The 17,459-nt window shown below is 37.2% G+C and overlaps 1 protein-coding gene across 1 annotated transcript; it reads right to left on the bottom strand.

Moving 5' to 3' along the window:
* Nucleotides 1-3,470: 3,470 nt before the first annotated feature.
* LOC110199013 (aldo-keto reductase family 1 member C1-like) lies at nt 3,471-17,060 on the bottom strand. Its single transcript, XM_078150115.1, has 7 exons — nt 16,866-17,060; nt 15,704-15,820; nt 11,904-11,981; nt 10,563-10,685; nt 9,807-9,916; nt 9,241-9,406; nt 3,471-3,554 (listed from the first exon to the last, which is right to left on the bottom strand). Exons 1-7 carry the CDS (start codon nt 17,010-17,012, stop codon nt 3,471-3,473), a joined length of 825 nt encoding a protein of 274 aa, XP_078006241.1. The 5' UTR covers nt 17,013-17,060.
* Between the last annotated feature and the right edge of the window lie 399 nt (nt 17,061-17,459).

Genomic DNA, 17,459 nt, shown 5'->3' with positions numbered 1-17,459 from the left:
GGTGTAAGGTGGTACCTCAGAGTTGTTTTAATTTACATTTCTCTAAGCAATAGTGATTTAGAGTATTGCTTTTTAAACTGTGGGTCATGACCCACACATGTAGGTCGTGACCCACAGTTTAAGAAGCACTGAAAGAATTGAGAGTGAAAAAAAGTTTAAGAAGAATATAGATAGCTTTAATTTCTTCATCTGAAAACTGCCTGTTTATATCTTTTGACCATTTTCAGTTGGGAATGACTTGTATTCTTATAAATTTAAATCATTTCTCTATATATTTCAGAAGTGAAGCCTTTAAAGGATCTAAGACATTTCCAAAGGTCTCATGATGGAAAATGCTGTCCACATCCAGAGAAAGAACTATGGAGTTTGAATGCAGATTCATGCATACTATTTGTTCTTTTTTTCTCTTCTGTTTTGTTCTGTTTCTTCTTTCTTCTGGTTCTCCTATTGGTTCTAATTCTTCTTTACAACATGACTAATGTGAAAATATGCTTAATAGGAATGTATATGTAGAGCCTATATCAGATTTCATGCAGTCTTGGGAAGGGGGGTGGGGAGGGAAGGGGAGAAAATGTAAAACTCAAAAGCTTATGGAAGTGAATGTTGAAAACTAAAAATAAATTAAGAAAAAAAGAAAAAAAGTAATAATGATGATGACAAGGGGCAGCTGGGTGCTGCCCAAAGACAATGATGCAGATGAAGATGACAACAATGATGAAGATGATGAAAACAATAATAAAAGAGAGAAAACATGGGGGAAAAGGAAAAAAAAAAGAAGTGAGGCCTTTATCAGAGAAGCTGGCTGCAAAAATTGTTTCCCAGCTTTCTGCTCACTTTCTAATCTTAGCTGCATTGGCTTTGTGTAAAAACTTTTTAATGCAATCAAAATTATCCTTTTTGTACTTCCTAATGCTCTCTACCTCTTGTTTGGTCATAAGTTCTTCTCTTCTCCATAGGTCTGACAGGTAAACTATTCCTTGCTTTCTTAAATTGCTTATGGTATCACTCTTTATGTCTAAATCATGGCTCATGTTGACCTTATCTTGGTATACTGTGTAAGATGTTGCTCTATGTCTAGTTTCTGCCTTACTATTTTCCAGTTTTCCCAACACTTTTTGTCGAATACTGAGTTCTTGTCCCACAAGCTGGAATATTTAGGTTTATCAAATAGTACATTACTATAGTCATTGACTACTGTGTCTTAAGTACCTAATTTATTCCACTGATCTACCACTCTGTTTCTTAGCCAGTACCAAACAGTTTTGGTGGTTGCTGCTTTATGAAACAATTTTATATCTGGTACAGTTAATCTATCTTCCCTTACATTTATTTTCATTAATTCCCTTCATATTCTTGACTTTTTTCTTCTAGACAAATTTTTTTGTTATTTTTTCTAGCTCAATAAAATAATTTTTGGTAGTTTGATTGGTATGTCACTGAATAAGTAAATTAATTAGGTAGAATTGTCATTTTTATTACATTATCTCAGCCCACACATGAGCAACTGATATTTTTTCAGTTATGTAGATAAGACTTTATTTGTGTGAAAAGTGTTTTGTAATTGTATTCATATAGTTTCTGAGTTTGTCTTGGCAAGTAGACTCCCAAATATTTATATTCTCTACAGTTATTTTAAATGGAATTTCTCTTTCGGATCTTCTGCTGGACTTTCTTAATAATATCAGATTGCATGCTGTCTTGGGGAAAAAAGGGGGAAGGGAGGGAGAAAAATATTTGGAACTCAAAATCTTATGAAAGTGAATGTTGGAAACTATCTTTACATGTAAATGGGAAAAATAAAATACTATTAAGTGGGGTGGGGGAATAAAAAAAAGAGGGAAAGCACCAGAATTAAGAGGGGTTGGGAAAGGCTTCCTGTAAAAGGTAGAAGTCTAGTTGGGAGTTGAAGAAAGCCAGTGAAGCCAGGAGACAGAGGTGAGGGGAAGAGTATTCCAAGAATAGAGGAGAACCAGAGAAAACATCCAGAGCCTAAGATGTCATGTCTTCTTAATAAAGAACAAGAGGCCAGTGTCACTGGATGCTTGAGTACATGGCAGGGAGCAAAGTGAGAAGATTGGAAAGGAGGGGAGGAAGAACTCTAAATGCCGAACAGAGAATTTTATATATGCTCCTGGAGATGACAAGCAGCCATGAGGGTTTCTTAGCTGACAGGTGTTTGACTTAATGGTGGCTTAATGGAGAATGGACTGGAATGAGGAGAGACTTAAGGCAGGCAGACTTACCAGAAGCCTATTACCATGGTTCAAGTATGAGGTGAAGAGGGCCTGCACCACAGTGGTGGCAGTATCAGAGGAGAGAAAGCAGCATATTCAAAAGATGTTGCAAAGGTGAAATCAACAGGTCTTGGCAATAGATTGAACATGAGAAGGGGTGAGGGTGAGAGAGAGTGAGGAGTCAATGATGACACCTAGGTTGTAAGCCTTGGGGCTGGGATGGTAATAGGGAAGTTTGGAGGTGAGGAGTGTGTGAAGGAAAGATAATGAGTTCAATTTTAGACGTGAAAAATAAGGTTGCAAAGTTAAGACAGAAAACCAAAGATATGGACCATGCTTATTTAAATGATCACGTTTATATAATTTCCCAATAACCCTAGGCTAATGTGGAGCCAGTCACCTAATGAGAAGAAAAACAGTCAAGGGAAGAGGTGTGGGGCTTCTCTGAACCTCACTTCCTGAGGAATGATAGAGGAGTACAACAATCCTCATAGGAAATGGGTTTGGAGGAAGCTACACCCAGTTTTCTTCATCTATCCTTGCATGCCTATGACTATACTCTTCCATGGTAACATTAAAGAATGTTGCTCTAGTGCTCATCTTCACAGAATCAAGGCTCTAGGGCACCCTTCAGACCTAATTTGGAGACCTTAGAGATCATCTAATCCAAACCCTACTTTTTCCAAATTTTCAAGAAACTGAGATTCAGAGAGGAAAATGGACTTGTTCATTGTCTCATAGCTAGTAAGCATCAGAAATATAACTAGAACCTGTTTCTGATAAAAGGTATCACAGATACCTTTCGTATGGGAGAAGTTTAATTACTGAAAGTAGAAAAAAAGATCCATTGTGCATGAAAAAATGATAAAAATCCATTTGCGATAAAATACAATTTTTCTATTAAACTATAAAGACAGAGAGAGGAGGACTACATAGAGAACTGAACAGCCATGTTTGAAGGCAGACAAATGACTGAAGTTGCAAATACCTTATTGCAATTTTACCTTTGACCATCAATTGCTGAAAATTTTTTTCAGACCTGACCTAGCATAAGATAGGTTCAGAATGTTGCATCAGATAAGAGGAAGAGGAGATGTGATGACCACTGCAAAATATTATACTTGTAGATTTATAACTTCTCCATGAAGGACTTGAAAAAGGACTCCTTCCTTTAAAGTGCTACCCTTCATCCCTACAGTAACATACCTCTAGAAAAAGTTAGATTAAAAGCAAAACTCACTGATTAAAGAGGTAACGAAGGTTTTTGTTAAGGCCATCAATGGCTTTCATGTCTTCTGGAGTCAACTGGAAGTCAAACACCTGCCAGGGAAGAAATGATATTATAATAAGTAGGATCTGCTTATAGCACCTTGAATGGAATAGGCAACTTAATTGATTACATCAGTCACATTCTCCACTGAGACTCTTATAACTCTCTTCTGGTGTTGGAGGTGATTAGGCTAACTGAAAACTAGCTACTGCCACTTGATAGTTCCCATCTCTTGTGGGTGGAGTCACCCTTTTCTAACTCCTCCTTTCAGAGTTGTAGACTTCCCCTTAATCTAGAACTTTGCATTTACCTGATCATGAACCCCTTGGGGATTCAGGATATTGATACAACAGGTTCATGTTTACAAATTTTTAATTCTGCTTTATGTAGCAAATAATTGCCCCAAATTTGTTGCAAACATATTTTCCCCTGTGACAACAACCATATGTATATTTGAAGCAATATAGTTTTGTTTCTGAAAATATTCAAAACCATCCTACACACAATGATTTCTGTGTCTGTATGGCTGACACCAAACTGACCACTTCTGACTTAGCGCAACATGTTCTTGAAGTTTCTCAACCTGTCATCAAATTGTTTCCAAACAGCTATGGTCACAGGAATCCAATATTTGAGTGCAAACAGTTTTCCAAGAGGTGATCAGATGTATAAGCATACTCTTATTTGCTCTCTATATACCACACCAGAGAGCTCCTTCATTCCCCTTTGTACCATATAATTCTATCTCATCAGTGGCATAATCATATGATCAAGATGCTATGAATATTTGCATTCTTGCAGTGCAAATAAATCTCAGGCTGTTTGAAATCCATGAGTACTTATAAGCCATCTTGAAATTATCATTTCATTATCACAAGCATTCAGAAGAAATAAACCTTATATTGCCTCTCATTGTAATGTAAAGGCTGTTTTCTGATTTAACTATATCTTGCAGCTTTGATACTATTCTTCAGTTTAAATGAACTGGTTGTCAACACTCATCAGTGTTACAGCAGAGTGTCTTTGAGGGTATAGCCAGTATGCCAGTGATATACAAGAATGAAGTTATATCTGAAGAGATTCTTTCCTTACAAAGATTAATGTAGATATAAAAATTGTTTAAAAAATTAAGCAATGTATGTAATTACACCTTAAGTATATTTATCATTTAACACAATGCTACTTAGACAGTAGACAAGTAAGTCTTTTATATCTTAACTAGCTATGTATTTTCATTAATTGCTTAGGAAGCTAAAAATTTTAAATGAGCTTCCATCTTTAAATAAAGATAGCTTATAAAATTCTCCTACTATTTTCCAACCACATTATTTATGGGAGCAAGCATTTTCACTTTAAACTTATTTTAAATTAAAATATGGAGATAAAGTTGATGTAGAAACAGTTTTAAGGCTGTGTTTATCTATTATTAGATCAAATATTATAAAGTTCTATTCAAATAAAAAGTCATATTTCAAAATTAAGTTTACATATGATTACCATATTAGGTTAAACATATTCCAAATTGTAACTTATTTCATTATGTTAGTCATATTCAACAAAGTTGGTCAAATAAATTTAATATGAAGTCTTGCCAATAATTCTAAGAATATTAGGTCTTACTGGAATACCTTTTTTTTAATTCTTGGAAAATTTCTCACATAAAATAATTCATAATTATAATTAGAGTTTTATTTTGTATTTAGAGTTTTCATAATTATGGATAGAATTATAATTACATAATGTAAATTTCAATTTAGAGCTTTTTGTGTAAAATTTATCACTGGCATTTTAAGCACTTCATAAATAAATCTGAAACAATATTATGAACAGTATATTAAATTACACTGGTGGTTCACAACACACTGTATGTTGTTGTTGGAAAGGGTTTGGGAACAAAAAAGTTGGGAACCACTGCCTTAGTCGACATTTCCACAATGTGAGAAGTAAATGTGCCTGAAGTATTCTTATACTTATTCATTTTCTTTTCCCTAATGCTGCTGCTTTCACTCCTTCTTTGTTCTGGTTTTGAAGGTGTTAGGAGGGTGGAACATGACATCTTAATTATATGGTTGTCACCCAACTTGAGAAATTTGTAAAATATTTTTAAATCATTCAGATTCCCTCTCATATAGCTACCATGCCCCTAACTGGATCCCTCTATTAAAATTCAGGCTGAAAGGCTCTGTGCCCTCTGCCCAGTTTTCCTCTTCTTCATCAAGTACTAATGTGAAAGCCCTGTTCCTCTTCTTTGCACTCCCCAGAGATGAATAATTTAGCAAAGAACCAACATTTAGGATCTATCACTTTAAGTTAGCTTTAGTAATACTTAAAACAGAAGACTGCAGATTAAGGTAGAATATGCAGTTCACCTCCCAATAACTATAAAATAGTGCCTCAAAATGAATTCTAGAGCATTAGAACCAATGAAAAGACAGAGTGAAAAAATTTTCCAGCCAAATACAACTTGGAAAGTTGGTAGGAAAATTCTGTCTCACAGGTAAAAGGGGAACACAGTACAATGCAGGCAGCATCCAGTCAAACCAGCATCAAAGTCCTGAGTCTAGGCTCAGGTCAGTGACTCTGGCACAGTAGGTCAGAAGCCAGGCCCCACAGCCCCTGAGCAGCAGGCAGCTGAGAGACCTCTCACCCCAAGAACAACAGACCAGTGGTGAGGTCCCTCTATCCCAGTACAAGAAGCTTTGGATAGTGTCCCCTCCACCCAAGTAACAGAGTCTGACTTTAAGTCACATAATAGACTGGGAAATGAGCAAAGCAAAAAAACAAAAAAAAACTGACCATAGAAAGTTACTATGGTGACAGGGACAATTAAAACACAACCTCAGAAGAAGGCAACAATGTCAAAACACCTATATGCCAAGCCTCAAAGAAAAAATGTGAAATTAGTTTCAGGCCCCCCAAAAAAACTACTAGCATGCTCAAAAAGAACTCCTGGAAGAGCTTTAAAAGGATTTTAAAAGTTAAATAAGAGAAGTAGAAGAAAAATTTGAAAACAAAATGAGAGTGATGCAAAAGAATCATGAAAAAAGAGTCAACAGCTTGGGAAAGGAAGCACAGAAAATAGAAAAATGTAAAAATTCACTGAAGAAAACAGCTCCTTAAAAATAATTGGCCAAATGGAAAAGGAGGTACAAAAGCTCACTGAAGAAAATAATTCCTTAAAAATTAGAATTGGGCAAGTGGAAGCTAAAGACTCCATGAAACATCAAGAATCAATCAAAAAAAATTTTTAAAATGAAAAAATAGAAGAAAATGTTAAAAGTCTCATTGGAAAAAGAACTGACCTGGAAAATAGATTCAAGGGAGACAATTGAAAACATTTGAAACTATAATAAAAAAAAAAGCCTGGACATATTTCAAGAAATTATCAATGAAAATTCCCCTGATATCCTAGAACCAGAAGGTAAAATAGAAATTGAAAGAATCCACCAAACACCTCCTGAAAGAGATCCCCAAATGAAAACTCCCAGGAATATTATAGCCAAACTCTAGAACTCCCAGGTCAAGGAAATAATACTTCAAGCAGCCAGAAAGAAACAATTGGAATATTGTGGAGCCATAGTCAGGATTATACAGGATTTAGCAGCTTCTACATTAAAGGACTAAAGGGCTTGGAATATTATATTCCAGAAGGCAAAAGAGCTAGGATCGCAACCAAGAATCACCTACCTATAAAAACTGAATATATAACCCTCAAGTGGGAAAATGTTTATTTGATGAAGTAGAGGGCTTTCAAGCATTCCTGATAAAAAGATAAGAGCTGAACAGAAAATGTGATTTTCAAATACAAAACTGAAGAGAAGCATAAAAGGTAAACAGGAAAGAGGAAAAGACATAAGGGATTCAATAAAGTCAAACTGTTTGCAAGGAAAGATGATACTTCTAATTCTTAAGAAGTGTGTCAGTGTTAGTCCAGTTAGAAGGAGTATACATAGAGGGAGGGTTAGGTATAAGTGGATTTTGATGTGATGACATAAAAAAGAAATAAGGGATGGAAAAGAGGATTGCACTGGGAGCAGAGGGAAGAGAGGTACAATGGGGTAAATTATCTCACATGAAAGAGGCTTTAAGAGAGAATAACATATATACTCTTTCGGATATAGGAACCTAGCTTACTATATAGGGAAGTAAAAGGGGTGGGGAATAAGAGCAGCAGGAGGACTGATAAAAGGGAGAGCAGATTGAGAGAAGTGGTGGTCATAAGCAAAACACGGGTGAGGAGGCACAGAGCAATAAGAACAAGAAGGATAAACAGAGGGAAAATAGGATGGAAGGAAATGCACAGTAATCATGACTGTGAATGTGAATGGAATGTATTCACCTATAAAATGGAAGCAGATAGCAGAGAGTATTAAAAACCAGAATCCTACAATATGTTGTTGACAAGAAACACATTTAAAGGAGAGAGAGAAACAGAGGGCAAGGCACAGAGAGAGAGAGAGAGACAGACAGAGACAGAGAGACAGAGACACAGGGAAAAAGAGAAACATAGAGGCAGAAACAGAGAGAGACAGACACAGAGACAGAGAGAGACAGAGAGAGTAAAGGGAAGGGGCTGGAGCAGAATCTATTACACTTCAGCTGAAGCACCAATTAAAAGAAAAGTTAACAATTTTAAAGAAATTTTGGATTTAATGTCTGCCATCTCAGGCAGCCAGAAGAGTGGGGAGAATAATAGGAGAGGTAAGAAGGAGAGACAGAGCTCAGTTTTATCAGATCTCCCAAGGAGACATTTCAAACGAGATGTTTAAGACCTCTGAAATTCAATATGTCCAAAAACAAGTCATTATCATTTCCCAAAGCAACAATCATTCCAAATTCCTGATTTCTGTATAAACAACCATGAGTTTCCAGTCTCCCAGGTTCATAACCTTGATGTTACCCTTAATTCCTCATTTTCCCTCACCCCACAAATATAATTAGTTGCCAAATCTTGCTGTTTCTGCCTCAAAATCACTTATATCTCATCCTTTGCTGAAACAGCCACCACCTTCACTTCTCACCTGGATTATTGATCACTCTCCTTCAAGTGACTCCCCAGTTTAGTCCATTCTCCTTATTGCTGACAAACTCATTAACCTTAAGTGCAGATCTCACTGTTATTACCTTATTCAATCAAATCCTTATTGTCTTGAGGATAAAATATAAACTCCTCCACAATCTGGCCCCAACCTATCTTTCTCTTGGTTCCTCACACACAACACTGCATTTCCTATCTCCTTCCCTTTGCACTGGCCATCCCCTATGCCTGAAATGCATTCTCTCTTCATTTCTACCTCCCAGAATCCCACTCTTCCTTTGGTATATCTCAAGTACCAACTTCCATATGAAGTCTTTTCTGATTCCCTTAGCTGTGAATGCTCTCCCTCCCAAACTACTATGTATTTAACTACTTTGTATCTCTTTTATTAAACAAACATGATATAAAGTGAATAAATACCAAACAGTTATTCCAAAGTGTGTGTTACGTAAATGCCACATACACTGTCTCCTCAGAAAATTGAACTGAACAACTAGTTTCTGGGAGACGTTTTGAAAATAGTAGAGAATGTTGGTGGATTCACACTTCTGTCCACCAGACTGAATCACTGAAGTCCACTAGACTCTTTAGGAGTCAGCTTCCTAGTGACCAGCTTCAGACTTTTCATCATTTTCTCCAATATTCCATTCAGCAACAACAGAGTTTCTGCAGCTGCTTAACCCAACATGCCTCTTTACCTGAAAGTTCTCTTTGATCCGCTTTTCAGTGAAGCTCTTTGCCAAGACTACCACCCCTCGCTGAATCTGGTATCGGAGAGCAACCTGGGCTGGGGTTCGATTGTGCTTCTTGGCAATGGCTCCCAGCACTGGGTCTTCTAGGACAAGGGGAGAATTTTGATCTACCCTGCAGGGGAAAACAAACATGTTGAAATCTGTGGTCAGGGAAGTGGGGAAGAGTTCAATGCCATGTAGATAGTAATCATCCTTTAGCTTTTTTACATTTTTCAAAGCATTTCCATAGACATATCATTTGAACCTCTAATAATATCATGAGGTGGGAAGGGCAAATGCTATTATCTTTTTTCACATATGATGAAATGGGGTTGGAAAGGTTAAATTCTTTCTTCCAGACCATGCAATTAGTAAAATGCCAGAAGTCAGATGGGAGTCAAATCCAGTTAATTATAACCCCACAATCAATGCTATTTCCACTACTCAATGTTGCACAATTTGTAAGCACACAAAAATTTGGGTAGTCGACTTTATTAGTGATTAAGGAATCCATTACAGACCCCCTTTCTCACCATGGAGCCTCTCTGTGGGATCCCAAGGCACTATATGCTACCAATATGATATCATTTGACTTGCAGAACTCCAACAATTTGCTCTGGTTCAGGTAAGGATGGCATTCCACCTGCAGTACAAGTAAATACTGAAGTTTGGTCTTATAAAAATAAGATGCATGAGACCCAAAAGGACAATATTAAGCTTTTTGATAATCAAAGGACTTGGGAATTACCTAGCTACAACCCAAAGCACAGAATGTTAGCTGTCTATTTAAAGCCCTTTTCACATAGACTTAGTGCTGAAAGGATAGAAAAAGCAGTTTTCAGTTAAGGAAAAGACTTAAATTAGTTAATAAAGAATATAAGATTCAGATACTGCCATTGATGAATAGTTTGATGCCTGAAAGAAGTAGGAAAAGAACTTTAGTTTAATAAAAAATTGTTTAAATATGTTTGAAGATACATAGCTTTCAGGTATTATTTGAGTACTTTTGAATAGAAAATCGATTGTACAATAAAAATAGACTCAAATGACCTTATGGATTACATAGAATGAAACCTTACATGTCTGTGAAAAGTCTTATGGATTAAAGAATCAAAGAAATATGTTCTATTTATTAAAAACAGGGAAAATGTGAGCATGAAACAGTTTGAAAAAAAAAATGAGATGTAGGACCATGATGAAGAAAATTGCAGGGAGCTGTAGTTCCTGCACTCATTTATCAGGAAGGGCAAGGATAGGAAAGAAACTGCACTAGAAAATAATTGTTTTACCTGATTGCAGACAGGTTTATATTTAAGCCCAGGTTTATTCAGGATCATCTCCAATTGCCTGCGGTTGAAGTTGGACACTCCAATGGATTTCACGAGGCCTGCATCCTTACATTTCTCCATGGCCTGAGTAGAGAGGGATTGTGAATGCCTATAGATTCCTGGAGGACATGTGGAGTAGAACCCTTCCCCCATGCATCACCTAGCCTTGATCTTTTCACTTCCTCTCCTCTGATTTGAAAAAAAGAACCTCAGGAGAGGACACCTCACATAATTCAAACCTGGAAGGGGCTTTAGATACAATTTAGTTGAACTTCCTGATTTTTTTTCTCTTTTGGTCAAGGAAACAAACATCTAGAGAATGATTGCCAAATCATATAAGTAAACAAACCATGATTTGAGTTCAGATCTTCTGACTTTTTTACAATGCTGGTTCAGGACAGCTCTTTATCAGCCATATTTCTGGTTTTAAGAGAAATATTTTAACTGAACTTCATCTACGAGACTACCTTTCCCATCAAAGTATGAATATCTGGAAGTTAAGTGATTATTTCAGGAAATGACATTTAAAATCATAGCAGCCAAAGTCAAGATACTCAGAAATATCAAATTAGCCTTTTATTCTTTGAAAAAGGTGACAACAAAATCTACACTGTCAAGAAACAAAAATATTAACAACCACCAGAAAAACAACCCCCCAGCTTCTAACTACTTTCTCTTGTCTTTAATTTTTGTTATTTTCTAGCACACTAATTACTCTCTTCCCTGCCATTCCCATTCAATTTGTCATGGGTTCCTTCCCCTTGATCTGAATCTGACAAGATGTCTAAATTTCTTGGAGTTTGTAAGAAACCCTGGGCGTGTGACTCTTCTTTTTGTCCTCCCCATTCTATAACCCACCTCAGGGGACCCAAGATCCCACTGTCACCAACAGAGGCTGCTTCAGAAATACCTTAAAATATATAATTCCCTGGATTTTCTGATTAGCCTGTCAATCTTAATTAATCCACACTTCTATACCTTTTATATTAATATAGAAGAAGAGAGTAAACCATTAGGGTCAGAGACTTCACTATGTTTTAGTCCAGCTGCCCTCATTCTTCAAGTCATAGTTGAGATGACTCACTCAATATCCCCAGATCAGCGTCGGAGCTAAAATTAGAAATGTAGGTTTCTAGCGTTGCACGTGTTCCACTTAACAAGCTGCCTTGCATCTTTTCATTTGAGAAAGTTCACTTCCAGCTACCTGAGGTTCTCCCTCTCCAGTCACAATCACTATTAGGCAGGGCTATCTTGACCTCAAAGCCACAGCATATTTGTTGTCTCCTTCCACAAGTCACCTACCTCCCAAGTATCACGCAAATCCACAGAATCACTGATAACTTTGTTATTTTCATCCATTGGGATCTTCTCTTTACCAGGCTGTAATTAGAGAAAGGAGATTTTTCTTCTTGAGACACTGAAGCAAGTGAGCTGTTCTATTGCACTCAACAAACATTTATCAAATATCTAATATAGAATAAAAAATATCAAATAAGCACTGAAATATAGTCCACAAAGTAAACATGAAATGGCCATATAGCTCTTGCCTTGTAGTTTACTTTCTAGTAGTGGGAATCAAGTACATGAATAACTATAATACAAGTCCACAGGATCAGAGATGCAGACCTGGAATAAAAATCTTAGACATTATCTAAGCAAACTCTTTCTTATATTATATACTTAAAAGTTTATTAATAATTTTGACAAAAGAAATTTCTCAACAAACATTGAATTAAGCCCCATGAAGAAGCATATTTCCTAATACAATTAAAAATACTGCTTAGTTTCAATACATGGTTGTGATCATATCGCATCAATTTTTAACTTGGTAGTCTACTGAAATTGAAAAAGAAAAGATGTATCCTTTAACTTGAAGGGTTTACAATTTTTTATACAATTGTAGTCATATATGCATTCACTCATTCATTCATAAAGTGTTTAGTAAGCACCTATAATGAGTAAGGCCGTGAGCTAGGCTCTGGGTTTACCAAAAGGAAACAATGCACTACAGAACAGTTTTAGTAATTCCTATTTTGTTACCTGTGGCCCAGAATCAAACTGCTAAATCTTTGATTCATTTTTATTCATTTGCCTGTTAATCAGCCTTCCACAGTTGTAGCTTGTTTTACCTGAAGAAATTCCCCCCTCCCCTAACACATTCATTCCTCTTACCTCTCTGACTCCCTTCTTCTCCCTCCTTAGTCCAATCAGCTCCCCTGTTCATTTTATCCTTTTCTCTTAAACTTCCCTTTACCAGCATGGATGATAGGATGGTTCATGTATCCCTTCAACCCTCAACCCTCTCTTTCTATAGGGTGTCTCCTTTAAACACCCATACTCACAGTTTCTCTTTGCTCCTCACTGACCAATAGACACAGTTGAGTTCCCCTTTTAGTGGGTAAGCACTGGATTATCACCTTAAGGCCACTTGGACTTGTTGACATTACTCAAATTTCTTTTGTTTCTTGCATTTTTTGGGAGGCAATTGGGGTTAAATGACTTGCCCAGGGTCACACATCTAGTAAGTATGTGAGGTCAGATTTGAACTCAGGTCCTCCTTACTCCAGGGCCAGTACTCTATCCACTGTGCCACTTAGCCACCCCATCCCTTGCATTTCAAAACCTATTAAAGAAGACAGGCTCCAGAAGTAGAGGCAGGCAGCCCAGCTGCCACATACCTACTCAAGCAGAACTGAACTTCATGTCACACTGAATAATGATCAAGAAATTAATGAGAAATGATAGTAAGTGAAATTTTCCACTTCAGAACTGCCTAAAAATTCATCTAGCAGCCCTGAGACAAGAAAAGCACACCCTTTCCCTTCCCCCCAAGCAAAGCTTCCTAGAGAGATGTGGCATCTGTAGTCTGCAATGCTCTGCATCTAGGTTTAGCAAGAATGGGTGACTCATCAATTGGGGAATGGCTAAACAAGTTGTGGTATATGAATGTAATGGAATACTATTGTATGATGAATACTAGTGTATGAAATGATGAACAGGCAGACTTCAGAAAAACTGAAAACTTGCATAGTCTGATCCTGAGTGAATTCAGCAGAACCAAGAAAATGTTTTACACAGTAAAAACCACATTGTGCAATGACTAATATTGATAAACTTAACCCTTCCCAGCCAACAAGGATCTAAGACATCTCCAAAAGCCTCATGATGGAAAGTGCTACACACATCCAAAGAAAGAACTATGGAGTTTGAATGTGGATCGAAGCATACTATTTGCAATTTTTTTTCTGTTCTGTTTTGTTTCCTCTTTCTGGTGGTTCCTCCTATTGGTTGTAATTCTTACTTACAACATCATTAATGTGAAAATATGTTTAATAGGAATGTATATGTAAAGCCCATATCAGATTGTGGCCTGTCTTGGGGAAGGAGGGGGAGAAAAATTTAAAACTCAAAAACTTATGGAAGTGAATGTTGATAAATTAAAAAAATTAACAACAACAACAACAAAAGAATGGGGGACTCACCTGAGAAAGCTCTAGGGCAGACCTTGAAAATCTGGGGAGGAACAGCTGGAAGAACTACTGAGGTGCTGCTGAGCTTAGGTCAGAACAGCCAAAGCCAAGGGGTTCTGAACATTCACTTCTGAGATAGTCTTGAGAACTCAGCTCTCTGAACCTCAAAGCACATGAGGAGCCAAACTCTAGGAGATGGAGATCAGTGCAAGAACCCAAGCCAAGACCAAGCAGAGCAAACCACTTGACCTTAAAGTCCAGCAAGGGCCTTTGTCTGACCTTGGAACAAAGCCCCATTTAAGAAACTGAATCTAGAGATGAGTAAATCAAACACCCAAAATAATTTTTAGAAGCATTGCAAATCCAGCTTTAAAAATAGAGATTTATCAGTCTAACAGATTGAGTATATAATATATGGATGGAAATATATCTATTACTCTAATATTCAAGAAATAATCAGACTCCAATTACTGCGATGGGTTCTCACTATTTAATGAAAACTGCTAGGAAAATTGCATAGTAGTATGGAAGAAATTAGATTTAGAACACCTCACATCTTATGCAAAGATAAGCTCCAAATGTGAGTGTGGCCTATATATGAAAGGCTACATCATAAATAAATTAGACAATCTTTCTAACCCAGGCAGGTTTGCTCTGCCTGAGGCAGCCTGGGGCCTCACCAGATCTGTGCTGGCCTTGGTGGGAAGGATGGATAGGCTGTGCTCATAATTAGCTGACTCAAGCAATCCCCCAGTCTTAGCCTCTCCAAAAAGGCAACACAGATATTATGTGACATCTTGATGGACTAAAAATCCTCAAACCTCCTAGTGTTCGAACATTAGAAAGTCCATCAACCCTATGCAATGAGAGTTTGAGCTTGACAATGGACTTATCCCACTGTTGGAGACAATGAAGTTTTTTCTAAAAGGACTCTTTTCACAATAGTCAAAGACTAATTGTAAAACTTTGTTCTCTTCCCCTTATCCCTGCTCTTAAATATTTTTTAAATTCTGATACTGAATCCTACCACTTCCATTCCAAATACTCCTTTTTTCTCCTTTGACTAATACCCCAAACCTTTTCTGTGAAATGCTTTTTTTCTGTCCTAAATTTTATGCAATGCTTTTGATTGGCTGTGTACTCTAAGCAGCCTGAAGGTCACAAAAACCAAATCTACTCAATCAAAGGAACATGAATTTGCTATCAGCAAGAGCAGATTCCCTAGCACTCTAATAAATCTCTAAGTTTTTTCCTGATATCTTTAACCCACAGTCACTGGGCCCTCTGACAGGTATGCTTCTCCCAAGAAGTCAAGAAAATTCCCTAACACAGGGACTATAGGCATTCACCACCATGACCAGCCTCATTTCTTAAGGTTAAATCAGGATATCCTTAGGAAATGTTTACTTGTAGGCATTTACTTTAAATATTAGGACACTGACACCAAATCTATCAATACTGGCTTTTTTTTCCTGTCAAAACATTAATCTGCAGTCCTCTAGAGACAAAGCCCAAATAAGGACAAAACATTCCTTCACTTCTTACAGAAGCAGGGCTGAAAATGCCAAGGCAGAAAAGGGAGAAATGTGGTCAAAACATCTTTGTGTACCTAGACGAGGTTCTAGTACTTACTTTAAAAGACATGGGAGTATGGATGATATAAAGATCAATGTAATCAAGCTGGAGGTTTTTCAACGTCTCTTCCAAGGCAGGCCTGACCAGTTCTGGGCGGTGGTATGTATTCCAAAGCTAAAGGGAGTGAAAGAACATTCTAAGTAACCTGGTGAATTCTTTATCAAAGCAATTCCAAGTAGGACAGCAAACTGTGGCAATACCAGGAGAGCAGACTGAGTTCCCAGAATGGCCAATTTACAGAAAAATTGTGAAGTTCATCCTTGTCACTTAACCTCTCTGTGCCTGTTTCTTTGTTTCTAAAATGAGAGACAACAAATAAATTCTATCTACCTTCAAGAGTTCTTATGAGGTTCAAAAGAGATGTCACATGCTTTGTAAACTGCAAAAGAGACCTCTTTGGGAAGCAGAGAACTTTACCCACTAGAGCGAGGGTCTTGAACTCCCTGTTGAAGCAGGTTGTGAGTGAATGTACACCCAGTATGGAGACATCTCTGAATCAGGGGTTTTAAAAGAAGTATTAGACAAGCCTGCAGCTAGAAAGATAAGGAGGAGAAGGAGGAATAAGTTAGATTTTAGTCTTCAGGATGAAATTTAAGCTGCTAGCATAATTATAAAATTGTCAGTTCAGAACAGTGAGTCCACTGCATACCAAAAAAACAAAAAAAGACATTTGGCATGTCATAATAAGGAAAATAAGCTCATAGCTGATCATTCAGAAAATATGGTCACTGTACCTACTTAGTAGTTTTTCCTGGAGGTGCTCATTTCTCTCATTGTCCCTAAGGTGATTTCTTAATTATTTATTTGAGAAAATCAAATGTCTAGCTATTTTACACTGCTTTATAGGAGTGTAAGCTCCTAAAGACCAAAGATAATCTGTGTTCTTTAAGCAATGTCCCTGTGAGTCTTGCTTATTAACAGAGTGGCCACTCTACTTTTGAAATTAAATGACTGGGAGTTCAATTCCATTGTTTCTCATCAACACTAGCTAGCCTTCCTCTTTTCCTTTATGCAGCATAATTCATTTTTGTTTTTCAGATTGCCTTGGTTGGGAGACTTCCTCTTTGATCCACATGGAATACTGTTCATAGTTTGTCACATTATTTTACCATAAAAAAAATCCCACAAAACTCAATCCCTGATTTCCTCCCAACAATACCTTCCCTGTGTAGAATATGTCCTCTCTGGTTACTGTCCCATCTGCAATCTTTGCTCGAATTGCCTGTCCAACTTCTTTTTCATTTTCATACGTGAAAGCCCCATCAATATGGCGGTAGCCAGCTTCAATAGCCACCTTTGTGGCCATCTCACCTTCACTTTTGGGAACCTAAGGATTCAATGGGAGAGAGTTTCAACCTGCATAAAGACAGCTTAGCCCAATGGACCTCCTTCCCTAAACTGGCCCTTTAACTATTGTTTCTCCTTCCTTGTACTCTTATCTCTCCAGTTCCACTTTCTCCCTTGCTTGTCTTTCCCTTGGTCAAGTACTACTCATGTTTTTCCACACACAGCCGCTTTTTGTAATTGTTTTCTTTAGATCCTGATGCTTGTTTATTTTTTTTTGGTCATTCTAAAAGTATGGGGTATTAGGTAATAGAGAGAATTGAACATTTTGCCAGATAGACAGATGCCCGGGTCAGCTGAATTCTTTGGCTTAGACTTCAATTTTAGGATCTGCTGCTACATTCCATGCTTTTACTCCTCCCACAGCTCATAGTTGAATATAATGTTTTGCTTTAAGTTTATTGAGTTC

This window comes from Phascolarctos cinereus, unplaced genomic scaffold (assembly GCF_003287225.1).
Source record: "Phascolarctos cinereus isolate Bilbo 61053 unplaced genomic scaffold, phaCin_HiC Scaffold_1;HRSCAF=81, whole genome shotgun sequence".
Lineage (NCBI taxonomy): Eukaryota > Metazoa > Chordata > Mammalia > Diprotodontia > Phascolarctidae > Phascolarctos > Phascolarctos cinereus.
This window is presented reverse-complemented; position numbering and strand designations above follow the sequence as displayed.

What these genes read in the sequence shown, in the direction of transcription:
- LOC110199013 (XM_078150115.1), bottom strand. Translation starts at nt 17,012, where the DNA reads ATGGCCACAAAGGTGGCTATTGAAGCTGGCTACCGCCATATTGATGGG. An exon ending in ATAAACCTGTCTGCAATCAG is followed by an intron (nt 9,917 to 10,562) that starts GTAAAACAATTA and finishes CTTGTACTGCAG; the next exon opens with GTGGAATGCCATCCTTACCT. An exon ending in GGATCAAAGAGAACTTTCAG is followed by an intron (nt 3,555 to 9,240) that starts GTAAAGAGGCAT and finishes CTTCCCTGGCAG; the next exon opens with GTGTTTGACTTCCAGTTGAC.